This window comes from Epinephelus fuscoguttatus, linkage group LG14 (assembly GCF_011397635.1).
Source record: "Epinephelus fuscoguttatus linkage group LG14, E.fuscoguttatus.final_Chr_v1".
Taxonomy (NCBI): Eukaryota; Metazoa; Chordata; class Actinopteri; order Perciformes; family Serranidae; genus Epinephelus; species Epinephelus fuscoguttatus.
Genome location: NC_064765.1, coordinates 18,484,991 through 18,507,955, shown reverse-complemented (window position 1 = coordinate 18,507,955; position 22,965 = coordinate 18,484,991). Strand labels below are relative to the sequence as shown.

Below are 22,965 nucleotides of genomic sequence, written 5' to 3'. Positions count from 1 at the left end.
ATCTTTTTGCCTCTTGCAGGACCTGTACAGGAAAGACTGCAACCTGGCAGCCCAGCTGCTGCAGTGCTCCAAGTCTCACTACAGAGCTCACAAGATGTCTGAGGTGAGCTCCCCAACACTGCTGCTACAACTGCATCAATGTGTCCATTCAAATTTATTTACTGAAAGTAAATCTAAGATTAAACCATTTAGAAAATGAATTGTAAAGATGTTATATTTGGTTAAATTACATTCTAAATAAGACTAGATAAAATTATTAGTGTTTTACTTCCTCCACAATAACAGAGGGCTGAAAATGGTCTAAACTGAGCAGCTTGATTACAGGCTGTAGCTGGCGTAGAGGACACTGAGGTCATATCCTCTGTATATATTATGGTTATTCAGGGGTTTTGGCACCCCGGGGAGAGTTAACATTCTTAATTTATTCGTAATTTTGTCATGGTGAGCATTTTAAAAGGCTGATTCCAGTTTAGACTGGATATACTCAAGGCTATCAAAGAATAACAAATACAAGGTTCCCACACAATTTTGTGAATGAACTTTCTAAACACTTAGGTAATATTCTACCCCATTTCCATGACTATATTTAAGTAGTTTAAGAAAAGGCAAGCCCATACATAGACTGTAGGGCACAACAGTTAGGCTCTTCCAATGTGGTATGTCCTATAGAAGGCATTGTAGCAAAAAGGTAGCATGGAATGAAGAGCCTTTGTTTCTACACATATGGTAGAAACAAAGCCGTAACATTATCTGGCCTGTCTGGAGCAGGCGTAAGATACATGCCGATACTGGCTATCTGTCTGCGGTGCCATTTTTTTCTCTCTATAGCTAATTTCCCCCTTCAGGACAACTGTGGATTTACAACTTGTGGGGCTGTCACATGATGTCGTTAGGCCCCAAAAGACTTTTTTTGTCAAAGAGACACCTGCAAATCAATGTTTTATTTCATCACTGGGATTTCATCCAATCAGTCCAATGAAATTTCTAAAATCTAAAAAAGCTGCACAATCAACAAAATCATTTTATCCCCATTCAAGTTAGCAGACGCCCGGCCTGCCAAAGTCTGCAGCTTGCTTGCTCTATGGGTCCAATTATGTTAAAAATTAGGGTAATTTCATACCTAGTAAATCAAACGTTTTGGCTTTATGCACCACTGAGAAATTTTCATAGGAATGAGAGGGGCCCTGCCTTGAACGCTGTATCCAGTTCCCTTTATCTATCCATGGCCTGCAATACACCACCAATGCTGCTTTTTTATTTCATGTCTTCTATCGATCATTGACAAATGAGGATGAGGATGTTTATTTACTGACTGGGACATGTAGTTAAACTTAAAGATAACAAAGTTATCTAGAAACATTCATCAGTCAGCTGGAGGCAATTTTCAACAAGTCATGTGGTGTGTCTCGAATCACATACTTCCGTGAGTACTCTTCTATGTAGTATACTATGTGCACTATGTACTCATTGGCGCAGTGCGCAAATTTCGACAGGGTAGTGTTGTCTCAAACCAAACACAGCCGTTGTGCACTCACCGGAAATGACGACCGCAAATTAGCTAGTTAGCAAACTAGCATTAGCATTCGCATTATCGTTCGCAGTATCAAATCATTACAGACTGCTAAATTAACCCAATAAACATACTGCTGGCTTATACCCAACAACGGTATAGTAGTGCTTAGTGCAAAAGACACATGTATTTGTACAATGCAGCGACGTTCACAGTCACAGAGTCCTCGGCCGCTATTTCCAGTTTGAAAAGTGGTCCCTCCCCTTCCGCTACGTAGCCAAGATGGCGACCGCTGAAGGCGAGAAGTGTCCATCATTCCAGACTCAACTTCTTGACTGTTTTGAGTGCACTATCCGGGTACTCCTAGTGCACTGCATTTTTCCATATTTCTCAGTGTGAACGCATTTATGCACTCAAAATATTAGGTGTAAGTACAGAAGTACGTGATTTGAGACACAGCAATGGAGTTTTAACGTGACCATTACCTTGTACTAACTAGCTACCCCTGATAAAATTTGCCAGTGACAGGTGTCTTCTCAGTCAACATAATCAGTTGTAGGCTAGAAATGTGAGTCACTTTATTTACTTATGCATAAATTAAAGACCCATTTTTGAAAAATTACTGGAAACTTTTTAGGGATGGGTCAAGATTTTCGAATAGTCGTTTTATTTTGAAAAATCGATTTTTTAATGCGACTATTACTATTCGCCGTCTTATTTCCCCCCCTTTATGTGACATGCAATTCAGCTCCTAACCGCATGAGGGCAGTATAGGATTGCTACAGCGGTGTGAGATGGGCTACCAGCTAGTTTGATGCTCTTCTACAAACAGGAGAAACATGCACAGACTACTACAGTCATCAAAAAGTTCCGTGTGGAACAACTTCGACAAAGTAAACGAAAATGAGGTGCAGTGCAAACTCTGTGAGGCAAAGCTTGCGTATCACAAGTCTACAACAAGTATGCACAGTCATTTGAGAGCGAGGCACGCAGGAGGCGGCGAGGGACCGTACGGCCGGGCATGTCAGCAGCGTGACACGTCTGCAGCACGAGTCCCGTAGCAGCTCGCCCCCGTTAATCAATTACAGTGGCTCCACCGGCAACAACGGACAACCCCCGTCTGTCGCGTGACAACTCTCTATTTTAGGATGTTCTTCTATTTTTGTCGCGCTACGCTCCCCTACGCGACCCTCCAGCAGATAAAAACTACATGAAATAGTGTGCTAAATGAGCACAGTGTGTTTTTAAATGAATAAACCATTATCAGAGGTGATATGTGATGATTCTTTTTCATGCATTTACCTATGTTTATCCGTGACATTGTGTAAATGTCCGTGGCGGACATTTAAAAGCGAGCAGATGACAAACAGTACAGTACACTTGTAGATAACTCAAATATACAGTATGTAATAACTTAGGTGGAAAATGATTTAACATTTCATGCAGCCTACATGCAGCCTCTCGGCTCGGCAAACGGTAAACAACCCCGCTGGCTTCTCTACGTGTCGCTTCCGTACGCAGTCAGTGGAGCCCACATGAATACGCCGCGACACTACGCTGACGTGATGTGTTTGCAGCCGGTGGAGCCCGGCCGTAATGATGAATGGATCTCTGTGTGCGTCCGGGAGGGGATGGGGAGGGGGTCGATTATTCGAAAAATCGTCGAATAGTTGCCATGATTTTCGAATAGTGTTTTTGCTTGTGCTGCCCATCCCTAAAACTTTTGGAGTGGTAAATCTGACATTATTATGGTGGTAAACTGTAGGGATGAGCGAGTACTATATGTGTTCCAACTAAATATTCGTACTCGCAATGGGTGGAACTTCACCAGAAGTTATGTTAACCCTGAAATGTATATGGGTTGTTCTAAAGTTGTGTGTGTTTATTACATTTATTAAAAGATTTACAGATCAGCCTTAGAACTGAGCTTAAGAACGTTTTAGATCACAAGAGTAAGAGAACCATTTAGCTACCAGATGAGGATTTTCCTTCATCATGATTAAGGATACAGACACATTTTACTCGCATGATATTCATGCTCATAAAGTACATTATCTGTACCAGATAATTGGTATTTCAGCTCAGCTCTAGTGTGCATATTTACTATGTGAAAACGTCTAACAAGCAACAGGAGCAGCAATTAAGGCGAGAAGTTCGACAAACAGTCAGTTGAGAAAGGGTGCACTTTGCTGCTAACACATTAAACTTTTCATTTGTAAGAGAAAAAATTTGCTTTTTCTTCTATCTTGAGTTACATAGTCTGACTTTCAATAAGATAATTTGGTCATAAAACACGGAAATGTAAAACCTCTTCTGAACGTGGAGTGTTCTGAGGAAGCAGCTTTCACAGAGTGGCTGTGAATTGCTAGAATGACTAAAATAACAAGTGCCACTTCCATCCGACGCCATTAAACCACTTATTTCAATAAATGGAACAAGACCTGTAGACGTGGATGCTGTCACGTGGATTAACACTGTGTGACTGTTAATTAAGATTTGCCTCAGATAGCAGCTAATGCTGAGCTAGCTCACTTGGAGCACACACTGTATATCATTTTGTGCTCCCCCCCACAGCCTCACCTACTTTCCATCTCTATTCCCTCTGGGAGGCAGTGGCTGCTAAAAATAGCTCCAACTTAAAAGATGCAGGTTATTTTATGCCGAGGCGGGCTTCTATTTCTTAACAAAGCCAAGTCAGTATTTTATCTTTTTTTTTTCTATTCCCAGCTGGAGACCCGGAGCACTGGTTTAATTTGAATCTAAGCCGTTCCCTGTGGAACTGATATGTGTTTGATGGTAGACAGAAGAAAGACAGAGAAAAAGAGAGAGAGAGAATGAGGGTCTTTTGGTTGTGAAGGCAGTGGAGCAAGAGGAGAAAGATGAAAGGATAAAGAAAGGGAGGAGAAAAGAGAGAACTCAGTGTGGCAGGAACAGTTCCTACTGACCCTGACCAGCTTTAATAGGCACAAAGAAACCAGTCTGTAATTGACAGATGCAGTTTTTTCAAACGTGAGCCAATCAAACAGATTATGTCTGTCTGAGTGTGAGAGAGTTAGACAGTACGAGAGAAAGAGAGACAGAGAAACAGATGGGACAGAGAAGGACAGGGAGTCATTTAGAAAGACAAAAATATTTATGCCTGTCCAAAAAAAAAATCTTCCTTTTTTTAATGTTCCCATTAACTTATCTTTGTGGAGTAACAAAGTTGGGGTAAGAAAAGAAAACCAGGACTATGTTAGGAGAAAAGGAAAGCAAACAAATAAATAAATAAAGCTTGTGTTCAGCAATTTTCTGACAAGTTCATTAGAAGGGCCAAGTAGTGCAATTCCCCAGAGATACACAAACTGGTCAGGACTCTGTGAGCTTTGCGAGAATGAATTACTTTCTAAACTAGAACTATAGATTAAAATCCTTGAGGAATGGCTCTAAAAATATCTTCACTGCAGACACAGAAAGCATGGAGTATCTCTGAGGAAGAGTTTCAAGTTGATTGTATAAATAATTAAGAAAAGACTGTTGAGGAATTCTTAATTTTTCAGAGATCTTTTCTGGCTGAATCTGAAAACCAGCTCAGCAGCTTTCACAAAGCAAAAGAGCAGACTTTTGTTTTAGTATCCCATCTTCATCAAGCTTCTTTTGTCTCTTTGCATGTCTGTCTTTCTTGTCTTAGCTGCCGGTGGATTTCCAGGAGCGCATCAGTTCCCACATTGAGAAACAGAATCGGGATAGCGGAGCCACCGTAGCAATGTGCCACTCCAATTACTCCGATGCCGTACCTACAGCCATAATTGCCAAGGTCCTGGAAAAGCCAGAACCAGGAAGCAGTTGCCCTGTAACGCGCTCACCCAGCCCGCAGCCACAGGATGGAGACTTTCTCACAGGAACAGGAAGCACTGATCACCTGAGCCGCCGTATTTCTTATAAATCATCTGACCTCTACTGTAGTGATACGGCTCTCTACTGCCCTGAACGATGGCAGGATACAGAGCGCAGGCAGAGCGTTGACCTCCAAGGCACCGGCCTGCTGCAGCTTCACGCTCAAAACTCCACCGACAGCAACCCAGAGGAAGAAGCCTACCACTCTGGAAGTTTCTCCCACCATGAGCCTCCATCCTCCTTTCACCACCACGATGACTTCGGCACTGGTAGCCTCCCTGCCTCCAGTTCCTACTCTAGCTTCAGCCTCGCATCGGACGAGAAGGGAGGAGTTGGTGGTGGTTGTGGGCGCACTGCCAGCAGCACCTTATCCTCTTCCCATCAGGGTCTCTACATGGACTGGCGAGATGGTGGCAGTGGGGACTATGAGCGCAAAAGCATGTCCTCTTATGATAAAGACAGCCCAAGCTTCCCCAAGTCCCTTAGCATCCAGCACATGGTGACCCCCAGGAGCCCGCAGAAGGGCACCTCACTATCGTACACAAGGACGGCTTCATGCTTCAGTGAACCATACCATTCCAGCACCCCACGCCTGGCTTCCTCTCACAGCATGGGGTCCACAACAGGGCTGGGCCAGGCTCGTGGAGGAGGTCTGGACAGCCGCGGTGACATCCAGGTCCCTGAGGATGACCTAAGCAGCCGCTGGAGACAGCTCAGCGTGGAAGACATCAACACATTCTCATCTTCCTATCGTAACATCACAGGGCGTGTCTCTCCATACAGTTTCTCTGAGCGCCACTTTGCCATGGGCCCCTCCAATAAGGTCAAGGGGTCTCTCTACAGCAGCTTCCAAGAAGGAGATGACGTCTTCCACAGCCGCGTGCTGGACCAGTGTTTTGCTGTTGGTCCTCCTTCGCCCAGCCGCAGCCAGAAGCCGAATGAGCATCGTAAGCAGGAGAAAACTTCTGTGCTGTACAGAGCCAAGGAGGACAGTCAGGACTCCGAGTGCAGTTTGTTCCTCTCAGGGAGCTCTAAAGAGAAGGAAAGCAGTGGGGGAGCAACAGCGGCGAGCAGCGTCAAGAAGGACTATGTGAATCTGAGTGCAGACAGCTCGGCTGAGTCCTTACACCAAAGCTCCCTCGAAGCCTCAAGTCTTCAACACTACCCCAGCCCCAGGCCAAGCGTCCGGCCCCGCCCAAGCTCCAGCTCCGCTCTCAGTGTCGGCCCCGCACTCCCAAAGAAGACCTCTCCAAGATACCAAAAATTTGGCAGCACGGGACTGACGAGAAAGGACAGTTTGACCAAGGCACAGCTATACGGCACGCTGCTGAACTGAGCGGGGGAATGGGAGCTTTTCATTTTATGCATGATGATGATGATGATGATGATGATTCCTAACTTAACTGTACTGTACTGTATGTCTCAAAAGTTCCCTGCAGCAAACACATACTTGGTGTGATGGGGTATTAACATGTTGTTGTTTTATGTATCTCTTAGCCAAGGCACGTTTCAAGCAGTCTGCAACACTTTTTCTATTGTATGTCATGATACGGTGTAGCTACCTGAGACCAGCTCTTCACTAAGTTTTTGTTTCAATTACACTGATGATAATTAGAGCCATCGGGATAAACCGAGTTCCACCCGGCTACATGAACGTTATGTGCTATTTGCTCTTTTTTTGGTGTTCAGTACTGTTAGTAAAACCAGCAAGAGACCATTAATTCCTGCTCTAATATATACAGTATAGATAATGGGAAAAGGCGTGTACAATGGGTGACTTAATTACACATGTTTAGGAGAAGGAAGGTTATCCATTATGTATAGTGGACCCTGCTGACTGCAAGCTGTTAAGAAGATTTATTCATCCTCTATTTTGTCTTAAACAAAATGCATGCTGTATAATGCATATAAATAAGATGAGAAAACTCATTTCCAGCTAAACTGTTTCTCATAGGGACATTATCTCTAAGGGCCCCTTGCTAAAAAGGATGTTTTATTACCAAATTGGCTAAACATGATATTAAAAAGAGTATTTTATTCTGTTGAGCTGTAATGTTTATAGCAAGTCAATTAAGGCCCAATCCCATTTCTCATTTTTACCCCTTCCCCTTGCTTTCGAGAGCCACCTTGCTTCTTGGAACAGTTACTAGGGGTAACGATTGAAACTTTCCCCTATGAAATGAGACAACCCTTCAGGACCCTGATACGTGATCAGTAGTCGCAGATGCTGCCATTTACATAAACAAATGCGACAAGTAATACAGCAAATATGCTGTCTTCTGCTGTGGTGATTTCTCTTGCTGGGGCTATCGGCAGCCTTTTGGGGCTGTCAGGATGATCGTGATTTGTTCACATCTTAAGTATCACATTGTCAATTGATCAAAGAAGTTATCAGTAGCGGTGATCTTTAGCAACCTGTGCTCTTTACCTGCCAGTCTACAGTGATATTAGAGAAGCGGTAACAAGAGCAGCAACCGCTGGACTTCAGTTAAATTTCTGGTGTCATGCACCACTGGGGGGGAGGCATAGAAATGTGGTTCCAACTGGAACCAACTGGTCCAGCCACTGGGTCCAGATTGTAAAGTCCTCAGTCATTAGTTCAAGGTCCACCAGTTATATATATTCAGTATCATACTTGCATTTGGCCATGTTGTCGAGCTAGTTTGCTGTCCCTGTCAAGTACCTGTCCATTAGTTGCTGACTCTACAGCAAGAAACAGCACTTCAAAATAAAAGCTCTGTGCTGGGAATTCACTATACTTCAAAATAAAGCATGTTTTTTACAAACTTGACACGTTTGCGAGTCACTTGCGGCCCATTCAGAATGGACCCCCAAACCACTTTTGGACCACAACCCACCAGTTGGGAACCACTGGTTTGAAGGTCAGCCTTCACCTCTATCCCAGCAAGAATTGGGACACCATACGCATGAATGTGGAGCAGCAAAACAGAGGGGTAAGGGCAAGGGGTGTATTGGGATTGAGCCTTAGATTGTGCGAGTTCCCTCCATGATGCTAGATTTCCCGCTTGTTTATTGGAAATTAAAAATCCCTGATTTTGTGTGTTGGAAAAATAACCCTTGAAAAGTGATAAAAATGATTAAACAGAACTGCAAGATTTTTAACTGGAATTTTTCTTATTTTTGTATTGAAATGAGGCTGAACAGTAGTTACCCTCATACCAGGACACTTGTGAAATTGCCTTAATCCTGTTCATTGGACAGAATGGTCTCCTTTACAACTGTGTACATACTGTATTATCTGCTGTATTGTTACTGTATGTATACACTACCGTTACAGCGTATGTTCTTCCTGTCAGATGTTAATACACACACACACACACACACACACACACACACACACACACACACAGCCAGTTTCTTGGAAAAGGATTAAGTCCGTTTTGGGGGTATTTTTCAGTGGAGTTAGTTAAACACCATGAGGCTTAATCCCTGCCTGAAAAATCTGGCACACATAGCCAAATTTCAACCCGCAGACAAACTCTTAAACACTGTTGGCACTAGTTGCGCAAACCAAAACAAAAAGTGCTGGATGTTCTCGTTTTCAGGAGAGATTAATTGGAACATTCTCCAGGCGAGCCGGCGGTTCTGCAAGGTATGCACAAAAAGTGTACTGAGAAGGTGGCGAAAGACGACTGATTAAAGACAAAAATGTACAGTCAGTGTGTTGTTTTTAAACCAGCATGCTCAATTAGGCTATTTTAGAGAAAACACTGTGAAAATAAAGTGTATATATGCGTACATAGGAAGTGGCAAAGACATGCTGTCCTGTTGGTGAATTCAAACAATTCTAATAAGCCCCTGCCTTATGTTAAATAAAGAGTTACAGAGAGGTTTGTCCTGCTGCCTCGCAATCATGCTACCATCTGCTGCTGTTACCGGAGTAGATGGGGACAAAACGACAACGTTCCAACATCTGTGCGCCCTTTGGCATGATAGATCTTGAAGGATTTCTTCCTGCCTGCGTAGCTCTATAGATCTGAGAGGAATGGTGAAAGAGATAAGCTAAATGGCGGGAACTTAGCTTTGCCCTCGGGTGGTAGCGTATAGATCTTTCTGGAAGGCCAAGCCTCTACCTCTCCCATTCCTGCAGATCTGCGAACTGGCTTTTTTAAGATGGTTTAAAAACGGCATCTCTTCTTTTTAACCTTGGCATTGTAAGAAGATGGAACAGCATCATACAGGCCATATAAAGTCTACAATCATATTCTTATTTGGTACAATGTATAGGTATCTACAAGGCTGAAAAGGTTTGGAATTAAATTTAACCTATGTACAGAAGGACTGAGAGGATATATGGTATTTTTGTGTGGACTTAATGTATAAAAAGAGATATAGATACTACGTACGCAATTGTTATTACACTATGATGACTATTTTTTATCCAGTTTCAGTTGATGTTATATTTATCGAATGTTTTGACCCTGAATGAAGAGGCTGAAGCGGTTCTGTCCTGTTCTACCTCCAGCCCTGTTTCAGGAACAACAGGCCAGCTGTCTAAGTGTCAAACATATGTGTCTGTCTGATGCATGGTTATATATTTTTGCTGTATGTTTATTTACTTAATAAAGATGGGTGTTGGGAAATGCATCATGGACATATCTTATTTCAAGAGCTTAAGAGCCTAAAAAATGTCTTGAAGGTTGACAGTGCGGGGGAGTTTTTTCTTTCAGCAAGTCCTTAACAAAGTGTATTTGTATATATTCTAAATCCAGATTTTTTCCATCCAGATGACCTTCTTGATGCATCTGTCACAATTCCAATTGGGATTCAAGTAAAAATTCTGTCACAACTTCCTCAAATGATTTTAGACACTTCTCTCTATTTGTTACGTTGTTCAGCCATGTGAAGTCTTGCTTAAGCTTTATTTATCTCATCCTGAATTCCTGCCGTTGTTTTTAAGATTTGCATGATTATGGTTGACCTCCATTTCAGCCTCCTCCTTGTAGTAAAGGTTAGCTGTAGCCAGGGAGCTGAGGTTAGTTGGTGAAGTATTGCCGCAGGCACTAAGAGTTCCGCTTTTTTTGGTCTTTTTTTTTTTTTTTTTTTGTAAATTTGTTATGCCTGTCTTTGCCTTTACCAAAATCTTTATTCTGTTTAGGAGCAGTTTCTGTTTAAATTTCAAAGGTTTTTTAAATCTCATAATAGGAAGAGTTATTTATTTATTGATTTTTTTTTAGAAATTGCCAGACTCACAGATGTGCCGGTGGCAGTGGAAATTGTAAGATCCTAAAAATACCTTTGAGATGTTGGCATGGATTTTCCCTAAAGGAAGTATTTTTGAAAGCGCATTTTCCCCCTCCTTCTTAAAAAAAAAAAAAAAAAAAATCACATTCACACAAGAAGATATATATATATATAAAAAAATCTCCATCCAAACAAAAATGCAACAACACAATTAAAGCAGGTTGGGGGTGAGTTACTCCCCCAAGTGAGGGAGTTCAAGTATCTCGAGGTCTTGTTCACAAGTGAGGGTAGAATGGAGCGTGAGATGAATTGGCACAGTGTCTGCAGTAATGCTGGTGCTGTGTCGGGCCGTCGTGGTGAAGAGGGAGTTGAGCGGGAAGGCAAAGCTTTCGATTTACTGGTCCATCTACGTCCCAACCCTCACCTATGGTCATGAGCTCTGGGTAGTGACCAAAAGAATGAGGTTGCGGATACAAGTAGCCGAAAATGAGTTACCTCTGAAAGGTGGCTGGGCTCAGCCTTAGAGATAGGGTAAGGAGCTCGGACATCCGGAGGGAGCCGCTGCTCCTTCCCGTTAAAAAGGGGTCAGCTGAGGTGGTTCAGTGCCTCCCATTAAAGGTGTTCCAGGCTCGTCCAACTGGTAGGAGGCCCTGGGGAAGACCCAGAACACGCTGGAGGAATTACATATCTCATCTGGCCCGGGAACGTCTCGGGGTCGCCCAGGAGGAGCTGGACAGTGTAGCTGGGAAGAGGGACGTCTGTAATACTTAGGTCAGTCTGCTGGTCCTGCGACCTGGCTTTGGCTAAGTGGTTGAAAATGGATGGAGGGACAATGAAAGCGCTGCCAAGAGCATGCCAAAGCAACAGGTGGCCATACAACACTAAAGTCATGCAAAGAAGAAGAAGAAGATGATGTTGTTGGCCACTCAGAAGCCCGGGAAAAAAACCCTGTTGGCAGTCCAGCAGGTTACCTGGAGCAGTGACCTCCGTAGTGCGTTCTAAAGGCGCTACTCAACAATTTCATGGAAAAGTAACTGTACATTTGTGTGTAAACAAGTAAAAAGTCATGATAGCGAGGTTAATACTAGCAGTACTTTGGCCATGTTAACTATTGCAAGAAATGTCACCTCATTTGTGATGCCTCACAAGAAGAAACAATGGTGCACACTGACGTTACAAGCCAAAAACTGTTTTCCCTGTCTACACATCAACATTGAAAATTGAGTTTCTACACATCTTCACCCTGAAAAGAGTGTTATCAAATGACCAACACAGTTTGCATGTGGACAAAAGGCCAAAACACAAAAAAAGCTACCATTACAAATATACCCTTGTTCATGTGGACAAGGCCTTAAACACCCAACGTGACAGTTTATATACTGAGCAGACACCCATTACCATAACAGTTAAAAGTTTGGTTACTTACCCATTGAACATCAAAGAGACAACACCATCTCCAACAACATCTTCCTGAAAAGGCCCTCCAATGTTCACCAAGGTTTTCTTAAACTTTATTTGGTCTTTTCCACCCTTTTGAGGTCATATTGTTTCACCCTGTCTAATTGTTTTAACATTAATGATATTCTATAGCTGTAAAAACACACAGGGATTACTCAAAAACAGCAGTTTTCGCCACTTTGCACATACCAATTATTATTCGGCTTCACAAATTGCTTATTGGTCCTTTACAACAACAATGTCAGCCAAAGTATAATTAGCTGCAGTATAAACAACCACAGGGGCTACAAAAAGTACTGAGCCATTAGAATTTCCCTCGGCACCAAACAGCAAAGTGTATTTTAAGGACTGTTCTGCTAGATACTGAATAAAGATCACAAGCATCTGTCTGCACTTCACTGCTCTGTTGTTGACTGGCAGGATTTTGGAAGAACCTGGCAATGTTTTGACAGATGTCTGCGTATTTTCTTTAGTTCTCTGGTTGTCTCTCTGTGATGCTTTAAGCTGTCAGTGTGAAAATAAAATGTCATATCAGAGCAGTGAGAACAAAAAGGCATAGAGGAAAAGTGATGTGTATGCAGAATGTGAAATGAAAAACACTACTGATTAGAAAATGCCCAAAGAGATATTTTTTTTGCTTTTTGTTTTGACAAAAACTTCAAGAACATGGTGATGAAGTCCCTCGCTGTTTTTGGAGTGGAAAGCTGAGCATATAAGCATTAAGGTTGTGTTTGTGTTTGTGTGCACATCCAGACTGCTTTCCCACCACCTTCCACTGAAGATAAAACTCATAATACTTCACTCTTTGAACTGCAGAGAAACTTCCTTTTATCTCCGCTGTGTATCTCTCGCTGTTTTCAGGATGTTACAACAATATGAGACGGGCCAAATATGAAAAACATGCTTATAGTAGGATTTACACAATAGAGTCTGTTGTTCTTGTGCCAGTGCAAGTTCATATGAACGGGAATGAAGATGTGGGTGGTTGTTAAAATAACGAGAAAGCTTTGCAGGATACACAGTGTAGGAAAATGTTTTTCAAAGGCGTCAGTTGATAGTAGACTTGCTGACTTCCAGCATTTCTTTGCCAAGTTCTTATCATCTTATACCAAGAGATTATGGGAGATAAAGTCTTGAAGATGGATGTGCACGAGCTTTCAGTTTAATACAGTCTTCTCTTGCCCCCCCTTTTTAAAACTTGTTCATTCACAGTCTTTAGTGCCAGACCTTGATCTCACCGGCCCAGTCGCAGGTGGCCGCGGTCGCAGGCAGGACGGGATGCTGAGAAACACACAGGCAGGGCTGGCTGTGAGCGTGGAGAGTGTGCAGCATACGAGCGTTGTGGTAATCGTAGAAGTGAGCAGAGCCGGTGGAGCTTCCCGATGCCAAGATAGTTCCATCCAGAGAAAACTCACAGTGCACCGCGTATCCCTCCACCTAGGACATGAGGCTATATGTTAGTTACGATGCATAAACCTCCCACCAAGAGCCTTTTTCACATCAGCGTAATAACCAGAGTGTGATGCAGCTGATTACAGACTTTAATGACCCTGAATGTATGCAAGGTGATAGTTTAATTTAATTCACTGGGTTAACAGACATTCTGAATTGTATGGAAGCCCATTTACACCAATATTATTATAAGAATTTCTTTTAAAATCCTATAAGGTATTATAAAAGGAAACGTCCATAGATCTGATTATTTGCTCTATGAACTGTTTTTCAATTGAATTTCCAGAAAAAAAATATACCATTTAACAAACCAATATATATTCATAGCGCAAAAGAAAGTAACATAACTAAGGTAAAATTGGCAAATTAAATCCTAAATAGTCTGCCCCACTATTGAGCAATCTTTGTATAGAAATAAATACAATCTCCTTTACTGCATTTAAACATCAACTGTATTATAATCCAAATGGCTTCCCATGCCTGTTGCTTGCAGCCAAAACTGACAAGCGTGGAAGAGCAGGATGACACAAAATGACACTAAGCATGAGATTAAAGGATATTTTCAAGTCTATATAAACGATATACTCATTCAGTTATTCCATATCAATTATTTCTCGAGATAACAAAGCTCATTTTCTCATGATATCTGGTTAATTTACGTTGATTCTTCAGAAAACAAAAGGCAAATTCTCCAGATAATGAGATCAACTGTCACTATCAATATCACAGGGTGATTATGGAGAACCTAAACGAAGTCTGCTTCATTTGATCAAGCCTAATTTCAGCCTTCATGATCACTGTCATGACTGTTGGGGAGGATTCATGACTGATTCATTACTCTGCCTGTGTTAAACCTTGATTGAAGTACAGTCTGACAGGCTGATCAATAGTGGGCGTTCCTTGTATCTGACATTTTTGGCCTAAATCAGTTGCTGTAGTTGTCAAGTTGCCATGTATGCATGCCGGCAGGGTGCACCTGACCTCTGATAAACATTAATAAGGGCAAACAACCTTTTGTTTTCTCTTGATAACAGGTTGATTATCTCAAGATAACGCAGCTTGTTTTCTTGAAATGATGAAATAATTAACTAGTGATCTCAAGATAACAGAACGCAAAAAAATAATTGGTAGTATTTTACAGTAGTGTTTACTGTATGTGTGTAAAATAGGGAAGGTTAAACAGAGACTGTACTTGAAGCTTGATAGATAACCACTGGGTGTGTCTAACCCAGAATGCTGAAGCTACATGCATCTAAGTGAGTAACATCAATTACCTCATTAAAATGCACCACTCTGCGTGGAAACTTTGGGTTTTGGCAATTCATGTAGATGCCACTTGACGAACTCCATCCACCCAAACACTGTGTCAGACCAAGCACACTTTCCTCATGGCAGTGGGTCTCTCCATGTGGCAGTGGCCTCACCAGCAGGATAATGCACTGTTCTACACTGCAAACAATGCTCAGGAATGGCCCGAGGAACAAGACAAAGGGCTCAAGGCGTTGACCTGGACTCAGAATTCCCCAGATCCCAGTCTAATTGAACATCTGTGGGACATGCTGGTACCCCTCTCAAAACCCACAGGACTCAAAGGATCCACTGTTTACATTCTGGTGCCAGACACTACAGGACACCCTCAGAGGTCCATGCCTTGACAGGTCAGAGCCAAGTATCAAGGTACCTCTGGGGTGCCAGCATGTCCTGCAGATGCTCCGATGATTGGGATCTGGGGATTTCTGAGGCCAGGTCGATGCCTTAAGCCCTTTGTCTCATTCCTCGGCCATTCTTGAGCAGTTTTTGCAGTGTGGCTAGTTCAAGGTCCTGCTGGGGGGGGTTGGCTCACAGCCATCAAAGAGTGCCGCTGCCATGAGAGGGTGTACTCAGTCGGTAATGGTGTTTTGGTGGGTGGAGTGCGTCAAGTGACTTCCACAATGATGCCAGAGCCCATGTTTCCCAGCAGAACATTATACTGTAAGGAGATGATTGATGCTATTCACTTCACCTACCTGGGGTTTTAATGTTTTGGCTGATAGGTGTATTTTGTCCCTTATCTCTTACGTTACATTACATAAGAAACTTATTTAATCTGTTAAGGATCAGTATGGACAGGACTCAGGAGGAATGTTTACAGTAACCACTAACTCTGTTGATATACACATGGAAACATGAGGATTCTCTGAACCTATCCTTTGTTTTTTGATCAACAAAGGCCGCAATTAAGTATTTATAATAAAGGTTGTGTGATACACTCATTTGTTGCTGGGACATTTACTCTGTTAGAAGTGTTGGCTTCAAAGTGGTATATAATACAGAAAACATGAAAAAAGTTCAGAGATGAAATGTCTTTGTGTTTTCTGGAATGTTGCATTTTATGTTTTGTTGATTTAAAATGTTGTGTTTTGCAACTCAGGGCCATCAACAAAGGAGGGAAAAAAAACCAGCACTGGAATGTGAGATACCAATTTGTTTCCTGTCCATCTCTGGATTTTTCTTGGTTCAACAAACAGACACCACGGCGGCAGCTCGACATGCTTTCAGTAATATTTGCCAGCCATATTCTGCTCTGTTTGCCTCCCTCAGTGGAAATATTGTATTGTGCTTAGTGTGTTTGTTTTGGGGGAGGGTGCTGTGGAGGAAAGCATGCTATGGATCTGTGGTACATGTCAACTATGTGTTGTGCAGGTTATGATGAGCATCTCCGTGTGTGTGCATAGGTTTATTCTGATGTCTTTTTGCTTTGTGTGCATGTGGGATGTTGCTGAAGTTGTTTGTGTGCATGTACATTCTGTATTGATCAGGCCTGCGTTACCCCCCCGACCCGCCCTGCCCCCACCCCCGAGGCCACAGTCGTTACTGACCTTGTGTCCTTCGTATCGCCGCCTCTTGTTCATTCTATAGGGCTGCTGGGAGGAGAACACTGCAATGTAGTCCCCATTAGTCTGGGCAACAAAGGACTCCTCCAGTGGGTGGAGAGCCAGGCTGGGGCACGTGTACCGCTCCTGGTGGCCAAATGAGTGGAGGGACAAAATCCGTAGGGGAAATTAATTCATCATTTGACATTTTCTTGCTGTTGCTAACCATGAAGTCAGCTGCATGTCAACTAGAGTGTCATTTAGATGTGCAGCAGGTGGACAAGTAACAGAAAAGCTTCATTCATAAAGCAATCAATCTACTATGTTTGTTTCTGAGGCCAGTTTGTGTATTATATTCTACACTGTACCTGTTATTTTGGCCATCCTACATATTAACAGTATGAAGAATTTACAAGACTTCAAAGACTTCCTGCTTTGTAAAATAAACTCTCGATTCAACTGCAGAAACACTGACTCAAGGACACACACAGCACAGAAGTTATTAAAAACACATTTTTAGAATAGGTGGCATTCAGTCGAGCGGCACTTCCTTCAGCACTGTCAAAATATGCCAGTTTAACATACCTAATTACAACTAGTTTCACATCAGGGAGTTAACACATTTTCAGGAATGTATTTTAATGAGAAATATAATTTCCTTTTCTGAATTGAAGCTGCTTTTAAGACTTTTAGCCAATAATTTTAACACCATAGGGAAGTTAGAACTATATTCATTCAGGGGTGAGGTTTTCTCATTCACACACTGCTTTTCTAACCTGGTAAATCTGGTTGGAGACCTTGGCTGTGGTCTGGTAGTCCCAGGCGATGAGGGTGCGGTCTGCAGAGTCTCTGCTCACGCAGTCTGAGCTTGTTATGAAGTCCACACCACCTCTCAGAAACAGGATGTCCAAGGTCTGCTGGATCCCTGCTTTGTACGCTTTCACCACCTGGAATCACGCGTGCACACACACACACACACACACACACACACACACACACACACACACACAAGTACCCCGACACAAACACACACACAGATTAGCATCAAGCCCTTTAAAATTCATGGTAAAAACACAAAGAAATTCTCTTTAATCTTCAACATAATGGGAGGTGTTACTATGTGAAAAATCTCAAGTAGATATTAATACCAAATTTAATAATAGTTAATTTAGTTAGAATCAGTGCTGAAGCCATCCCATGATGCTTTTACAGCTCTTCTAGTTTGAATACACAATAACCTTCATGGCACTCATCTCAGAAGAGCAATTTACTTGACGGAGGGAAACATCTGGACCTACGCTTTTACAGCTGGTAACGTACTAAAAAAAAAAATATATATATATATATATATATACATATATATACACATAACTAATAACTTTTTTCATATTTGCTGAAACTGTCACTATATTCACACAGCACTAAATGAGACAGAAAAAAAATCATACTCCTCTGCTTACTCTACTGCCTTGTAGCATTTCTAATGGCCTAACTGCACATGATCAATCGACCAACAACCAATCAGAGATTCTGTTACTGCATTGCCCATTTCTTGCCTCAAATGTTTTCATAAAAATATTTTAGTGTACTGTTTAGCTGTAAAATAAGAAAGTTGGCGACCCGGCCACTATGTTGAAATCAGTGGACCAAAGTACCAAGCACCACCCACGAGCCGGACCAACTTTCTCATTTTACAGCTAAACAGTACACTAAAATATGTTTTGAAAACATCTGAGGCGAGAAATAGGCAATGCATTGACAGAATCTTGATTCATATTTGATCAGTACTGCCTAGTTTGACTGCAATTCACTGAGCCATTGACATGATTGACAGCTGGGATAGAGACTTCTCTGCTCTGATTGGTCGTTGCTGCATGGTCTGATTGTAGCAAATGCCGTTAGAGGCAGTCAGAGGGGAGGAGGGACATGTTTTTTTTGACAGGCTGTCTCATATACTTTTTCAGAATATAGTGACAGTTTCAGCAAATATGACACTTAAGGTTGCATAGATCATCTTTACGGTGGGAAGACAAAATGATAACAGCAGTGCAATGTGTCAGTGATCTCTGCTTTTAAATACTCAGTCCCTCCTTTTCCTCACTTTGTGATCTCATACCAAAGTATTTGTGACAGTTGATCACAGTGTTTCTGCTAATGCTGCTCTGCTGCTTTAGTACTAACCACAGAAATAGAATGAAACTGAACAGATACTGAACTGTTTGCTGTAGTCACTTGACTAGCATAAAAGGAAAATGGCAATTGTTGTTAGTTGTTATGGTGACAAGACACATCAGTGTGTCACACTCACTAGTTTGGCATAGTATTACCAGAATTCGATGACCTACCAATAAAAATGTGAAGCAATTAAATCCAGCATTCCTAAATTCCTCTCAAGCATCAAGGCAATGGAGATATTGCACGAAAGACATCACTTCACGCTTTGTGCAACTCCACAGTTCGTTTGGTCATTACTGCAAAACCTTGTCTCAGTAAGTTAGCTATTTGCTGCAAGTTGGTTTCTTATTATATGGGAATTTATACAAAGTTAGCCCGCTACACATAAAAATGTCTGTCATTCTGACCCGCTACCTTCATCCTAATGTTCATTCTGATTTCATTCTGCTTCAATGGTATTAACACAGTAAGTGAAGCTGCTATCAGAGTAAGGCAGTGTCATAACAACATCTTATATACATATGTATTCTATCTATCTATATTTGATAACAAAAAAATCATCCAAATCCAATGTTAATGTGGTTGCTAGTTTAAGTTAAACTTTAATAAACTTACTCTAAACACTTTACTTTTGTGGTAGACATCTGCTGCATCACACATTGCACTTACACACTCTCCCACTCATGCACCCACCTACACTGCTGAACTTACTGATTACAAATGCCACTGTTAAAGTTTTCCTATGATGCTACTCTTTAATTAGCTTAACCTTTCGTGTTGCTAATCTTTATATTAATAAAAAAAAATAGCATAAGAAAAGAAAGAAGAAAAGTTAAACTACTGTAACAGTGGCATGTGTAATCAGTAAGTTCAGTAGTGTAGGTGGGTGCATGAGTGGAAAAGTGTTTAAGTGCAATGTGGTATGGCGCACAAGCAGAAACATCAACCACAAACTTAATGGGTGTCTCATGTAGGAAAGGGCTTGCAACTCAGTTCCAAGAGGGTTTTTAAAAGAGCACTAGCTCACAGGGCCCAAGTGGTGCCATTTTGGTGCCACTCTGCTGCCAGGCTTTTAACAGGTACAAAGAGAAGTGACCACATCTCTCCAACCCTTGCTGCTCTCCACTGGCTGCCTGTGAGTTTAGAATTGATTTTAAGATTTTACTACTTGTTTTTAAAGCCTTAAACAGTCAAGATCCTGCCTATATCCATGACTTGCTTTTACCCTCCAAACCTGAACGCTGCCTGAGATCCACTGGCTCAGCTTTGCTTATGGTCCCAAGGTCCCGTCTTATCACAAAAGGTGACCAGGCCTTCGCTGTCCGTGCTCCACAGCTGTGGAACTCCCTGCCCGGCGATCTCAGGCACGCAAGCTCAGTGGATTCTTTTAAATCTCTTCTAAAGACTCACTTTTATCGATTGGCCTTCTCTTAATCCTGTTTTATTATTGCTGTACTGTATGTTTACTTTGTTGGGGATGGGTGTTTTTAAGTTAATTTTTTAAGGCCAATTTTATTTCTCTTGGTGTTTTTTTATGCTGGCAAATGTATTGTATGTGATATGTTTTATCTCTGTTGTACAGCACCTTGTAACTCGTTTTTGAAAGGTACTATATAAATAAAGTTATTATTATTATTATTTTGCTGATGACTCTCCACCACGCCCACCTCCAGTGCCTGCAAAGAAAGCAGCCACACAAACTAAGTAACTGGCATAGAGTGTCGTCACATCCATCTGCAGTGGGAAATTATAAACTTAAAGTACTGCTGCTGTGCCACATGTGTGAATTATGCACAGCCCCTCTTTCAGTTTGGAGACACATATTGATCTTACTGCTGTGTGATGGCTACAGCTACTTAATAAAGTAAAAAGCCCCTTTTACACTGCCTGTTCGAGGCAGATATTTCACAGTGTCGTGTTGCCTTGCTGTTCTTTATAAATGGTACGATCACGGAATGGAGGACAGAGTTGTCTGGCTTTTAAGTCAGCAGCAGAGGTAGTACCAGCGCCAAAACGACAACTGTGTAAACAGGACAGGAAGGGACCATGATTGGGATGGCTGTCGTATGCGAGCAACCACAGGGAGATTTGAAAAGCAGCTGTTAGCAGTTAGCAGCTGAATCTAAGAAGAAGAACAGCAGCTGAAAGTGTCCGCATAGGCCGATGGTAAAAAATCAGGTGTAGTCAAGTAGTCACATAGGAACAAAAGAAAATGACTGTTCAACATGCCAAGTCCATGGTACACACTGGTAGCCTGAAAAGCATCCAAGGCACTCCGATTGTGAGTAAAAATCCTTTATTAATACGTGGATGACCTACGCGTTTCATCAGGGTGTATGTGTTTTTTATACCTTGATGAAGACACGACTTTACTCATATCGGATGCTTTTCAGACTGCCAATGTATACCATGGATTTCTACATTAAATAACCTGGACAGTCATTCTTTTATTCCGAAACTGTGAGAGCTGGAAACGCTGTGATACTGAAGGAGGTGGAGCTCAGCTCTGGTGAGCTCTGGCCAATTTAACCCCTGGGTTAAATACCTTCCTTTACTGGCCCCGTTTTATCAAATAAGATTTTCACAGGGTGTCTTATGTGATTATCTTTAATTTCAGAGCTACCGAGCGAACAGCTAGCAGCTCCACTCCACACTGAGACAATTTAACCCTTGACCTCTAACTGCAACTTCAACTGCTTCTTCCTTCTGCGTTGTAACTTGAACCAAACTTTAAACTCCTGCTCTTATCAACGAGTTTTAACATAACATGGTAGAGCAATCTCATGCATCCAGTTCAACCTAATGAGTCTGTTTTAGAGAGACGTCACACTAATGGTTTAATGTTGTGCCTGTGGGTCTTGGCCCTTTCATCTAATGTGGTGATTTCACCCCAAAGCAAGATGAACACAGCCCAGAGCTAAGACAGACAGGAAGCCAGGAAGCTACGGCATTAACAACCTATTTGCTGAGGACTGTTCTACACTCACTCTGCAACTCACATTGAAATCTAAAACCCTGCAGGGAAATGATTCAGTTAGCCGTGGGGAAAAATGACATGTGAGCATTCAGATTTGAAGGAGGTGAATAGGATTATCATATAAAACAGTCCATTAAGCTTAATAGCAATATGAGGTTGTAGCTTCACAGGAACAATTCATGAGTCCCAGATGAAATTAAAATTTGCTTTCAACAATTAGCACGATAACCTGCAGTGTTACCTCTATGCATGCAGCAACATTATCCTCTTAGTGAAATAAAGCTTGGGTTATTGTTGTACTAGTGTTTCACTGCGAGTGTGCAGGAGGGGGTGGGGAGCGTACCTGCCTTTGATTTATAAGATCAAACAACAGTCTGTGAACCAGAGTCAATAAAAATGACAAATCTACTGCAGAGTGGTTAATGAGTTTGACCTTGCAGCTGCGAGAGTCCCAGGCCTTGACCACAGAGCTGTAACCTCCGCACAGGAATACCTCTGGGTTGCTGGGATGCAGGGCCACACACATCACTTTGAACTGGTTGTCCAATTTCACTAGCTGCTGCCCTGCAGAGCAGAGGAAATAAGAAAGAGGGGAAAGAACAAGATCAATCATCTTTTGTAGTATTTAACTCCTGGATGACACATCAAACAACTGAAGCACGACAAAAGCAACAAAGTGTTTCATACATTATATTCTTATGATAACAGCAATTTGTCTTGCATTCATACACTAAATGCCGTTACTTTTTATCCTGATTTATTTTTCCTAACAATATCTTACTTTTATTCTAAATATTTTCTGACCTCCAAAAATAAGGCAGAAATGGTTAGTCAACAATTAATCATTTTCAATTGATAGAAAATTATTTTGCAACTATTTTGAAAACCAAATAATCATTTTAGTCCTTTCTCGAGGCAAATATTTGTACAAGGATTTATGCTTTCTTTTGCCAGATATGACAGTAAACTTACTCTTTTATGGATTTCACTGTAAGCAGGGCAAAACAAAACGTTCCAAGATGCTGACTTGGACTCAAGGAAATTATTAATTATTTTACAGACAAAATGACTACTCAGACTAGAAAATAGTCTGCAGATTAATTGATAACAAAATAACTAATTAAGTAATATGAATAAATACATTCTAGTCCAACATAAAATTCGGCTTTGCCTTACACGTTTTCCTGTGCGCGTTCGTTTTCTGTTGCCATCACTAGCTGCCATGACTACAGGGCTTCCCACAAACGTTGACCAAATGTTGGTCGACCAGAAAAATTATTAGTTGGCAAGATTTCATTGGTTGCTTAGTTACAGGAAAAAAAACAACAACGTGAAACTCTATTAGGAGCTGCACCTCGTCAAAATAAATCGAAACCTACAGTATATGACTGGACCGTGTGGGAATTTAATTTGAAAGGACAGACACAGGAAGTGGCCACGCTCAGCAGTCAGACAGGAGT

The 22,965-nt window shown here is 41.8% G+C and overlaps 2 protein-coding genes across 6 annotated transcripts in view; one reads left to right on the top strand and one right to left on the bottom strand.

Annotated features, from left to right (window-relative positions):
• LOC125900430 (brain-enriched guanylate kinase-associated protein) overlaps positions 1 to 10,587 on the top strand; it is a 91,166-nt gene extending 80,579 nt beyond the window's left edge. For all 4 annotated transcript variants that reach the window (XM_049595410.1, XM_049595409.1, XM_049595411.1 and 1 more), the window contains 2 exons: positions 20 to 103; positions 5,181 to 10,587. In XM_049595410.1, the coding sequence (XP_049451367.1) occupies positions 20 to 103; positions 5,181 to 6,722 (1,626 nt within the window). In that variant the 3' untranslated portion in view covers positions 6,723 to 10,587. The remainder of the gene's footprint in view (positions 1 to 19; positions 104 to 5,180) is intronic.
• The window catches only part of wdr25 (WD repeat domain 25), a 62,472-nt gene that overhangs the window by 20,324 nt on the left and 19,183 nt on the right, over positions 1 to 22,965 (bottom strand). The window contains exons 4-7 of one of the 2 annotated variants that reach the window (XR_007450853.1): positions 21,939 to 22,069; positions 17,130 to 17,300; positions 16,360 to 16,500; positions 12,018 to 13,486 (exon numbers count right to left, since the gene is read on the bottom strand). Coding sequence is in view for 1 of the 2 variants with exons in the window: in XM_049595416.1 (XP_049451373.1) it covers positions 13,265 to 13,486; positions 16,360 to 16,500; positions 17,130 to 17,300; positions 21,939 to 22,069 (665 nt within the window). In the remaining variant the exon portion in view is untranslated. Of the gene's footprint in view, positions 1 to 11,527; positions 13,487 to 16,359; positions 16,501 to 17,129; positions 17,301 to 21,938; positions 22,070 to 22,965 lie in introns of those variants that run through there. The other variant, XM_049595416.1, reaches the window with a different exon arrangement.